The sequence below is a fragment of the Mesitornis unicolor genome, unplaced genomic scaffold, assembly GCF_000695765.1.
Source record: "Mesitornis unicolor isolate BGI_N332 unplaced genomic scaffold, ASM69576v1 scaffold146, whole genome shotgun sequence".
NCBI classification, from domain to species: Eukaryota; Metazoa; Chordata; class Aves; order Mesitornithiformes; family Mesitornithidae; genus Mesitornis; species Mesitornis unicolor.
In genome coordinates, this window is record NW_010192829.1 from 218277 (window position 1) to 220459 (window position 2183).

The following is a 2183-nucleotide window of genomic DNA, read 5'->3' on the forward strand; positions in this document are numbered from 1 at the left end:
GAAGGCTCCATGGCTGACAGGCTTACACTTAAGCCCCTCTCCACTGGAGGATCCACAGTCCAGAAAATGCTTCACTGATTTAACTGAATTTGAGTTGGGAAGGAAAGGGGTGTGCTTTGGTTTTTTTTTAAAAGTGCTACACTTCTTGTTAGATGGACATCAGTCCTATCAGTACATGCAGTGGAGACAGTGCCTAATGCGGAGTCTTCCAACAGGTTAACATTTCCTGACCCTAATTTCAACCAATTTGAGTGTTGCAATATACATTAGGCCAAGCCAACTTAAGGGAAATTTAAAGACTACTCTTTTAAGTTGCAAGTGATTTAAGTGATTTTACTTGGGGTGAGAGGAGAGAAGCAATTATTTCTTTTCAGATAATCAGAACTCTGGGTGCATCTACAAACTACACATTTCTTGTTAAGTTCGGTGACAACTATAGGCACACATTTGTACCTAACTACAGCCACACAAAAAGGACTTTAAGGTGATGTCATCTAAAATAACCTCTCCTCATTCAGGATGCTGAAAATTCACTTGGAATTGCAGTCTGAATTTCTTCGTTATATATTGTGATTAATCATATCCAGTATTTAGAAATGAAAAATCAGTTCATTCAACTTCAAACCTTAAAAATGCAAAACCAACTTTAAAAAAAAAAATCTTATCTGGAACTGAAAACTAGAAATTGAATTAAAAAAATTAGTTTAGGCTTCATTTTGTTCAATTCTCTGTACAGAAAACACTGTTATATTTAAGCTGTACATTCACCAAAGTCACAGAGGTACGCCAGATCTTACCTGCATAGCACTCTTGCCCATTTTAACTACCTCAAACAGCATCATGTTTTCCACACCATTCTGTTGGTGATGTCCATTCATCCGATTTGGACCACCCGGTTTCCCTCCTCCGTTTCCACTTTTCCCCTTTTCCGCCGGTCCTTTTTTTCCTTTTTTACAGGTCTGCAGTCACACGCACACACAAGAAGTTTCAGTTGGGTATTACGTATTAACAAAAAAAACTACTATTCACACTACGACCACTACAAGCAATGCCTTTTACTTTCAGGAACCAGATTTAAAATGCAAAGTTGAGAATCCCAGCTGGTCCTGACTGACACGAAGACTGATGGGAATTCTACCGGTTCCACTTCCACCTTCCCTCATTTAGTATCTTCTAGCAACTAAAAGCACCATTAGTGACAACATATGACACACATATTTTTCTCATGTTTACGCTGCAAAACAGATTACACATATTTTATTTAAAATAGCTATGTTAATTCCCTTAACAAATCACATTTTAAAAAACTCTCTTTTGCAACTCATTAACCTTTTGGTTTGTTTCAATTTGAACACACATTGGCAGGTGGGGGTGAGGAAGACCAGACAGGTGTCTTTCTATTTGATTCCCCAAATCAGGTATGACATACAGAAAGGAGAAAGAAAAACAATTAAACAGAAATTCAGTGGCTGTTGTACAAAGCTATTCCTCACGATCACTTAACAGCTGGGTGCTCTGTACCAGCGTAGGTAAATGGCGTGCCTGGCAAGGTGATCACTGCCCAGGCCACCGTGCAGCAGCCACACGTGCGTGAAGGCCAGCGAGAGAGCAGGAGCCACCCAGGTGGGGAGGACACCCACCCGACATGGGGACAGAAGGGCTATCAACTGGGTCTAGACCTCCCCAGTCAGGCAGTGTAACCTCCTGTCTGCCTATATAAAGAAAAACCCTTTTATTTGAATTACTGGGCTTTGTTCACTTCCCAAACTAAAAGAGAGCCAGAATTAATTACATCAACCAAGACTGTATTAGCACCAAATCTAAGTACAGGATGGAACCCATGCAGAGAGATTAATCAAATCAAAGCTACTATTTTTCTTCCCCACCTCCCTTATGCCTTCGTAGCACTAAGGAAATACCATGCAAATACTCGAGGTGAAGCATTTCAAATGCAAATACAAATACAAAATCTCTCCACAGAGTACTCGCACTTTCAGAAAATATTCCTAGCTCATTCAAGCTCCAAAGCAAGTGCTGAACTCTCCAACTCGTAACAGCAAAGTGTTTCAGTATCCCCATAAACTACACATACCTTTCCTTTGCCTTGTTTTTGGTTTTTTCCGTCGATATCCTCAAAGTCTGTATCGGAAGCGTAGTGGGTTTCAGACTCACTTCAAGGAAAA

General features: G+C 40.3%; 1 protein-coding gene across 5 annotated transcripts in view; it reads right to left on the bottom strand.

Annotated features, from left to right (window-relative positions):
* STAG2 (stromal antigen 2) overlaps window positions 1–2183 on the bottom strand; it is a 41673-nt gene that overhangs the window by 37492 nt on the left and 1998 nt on the right. For all 5 annotated transcript variants that reach the window (XM_010187233.1, XM_010187232.1, XM_010187234.1 and 2 more), the window contains exons 2-3: window positions 2093–2171; window positions 798–959 (exon numbers count right to left, since the gene is read on the bottom strand). In XM_010187233.1, coding sequence (XP_010185535.1) covers window positions 798–959; window positions 2093–2171 — 241 coding nt within the window. The remainder of the gene's footprint in view (window positions 1–797; window positions 960–2092; window positions 2172–2183) is intronic.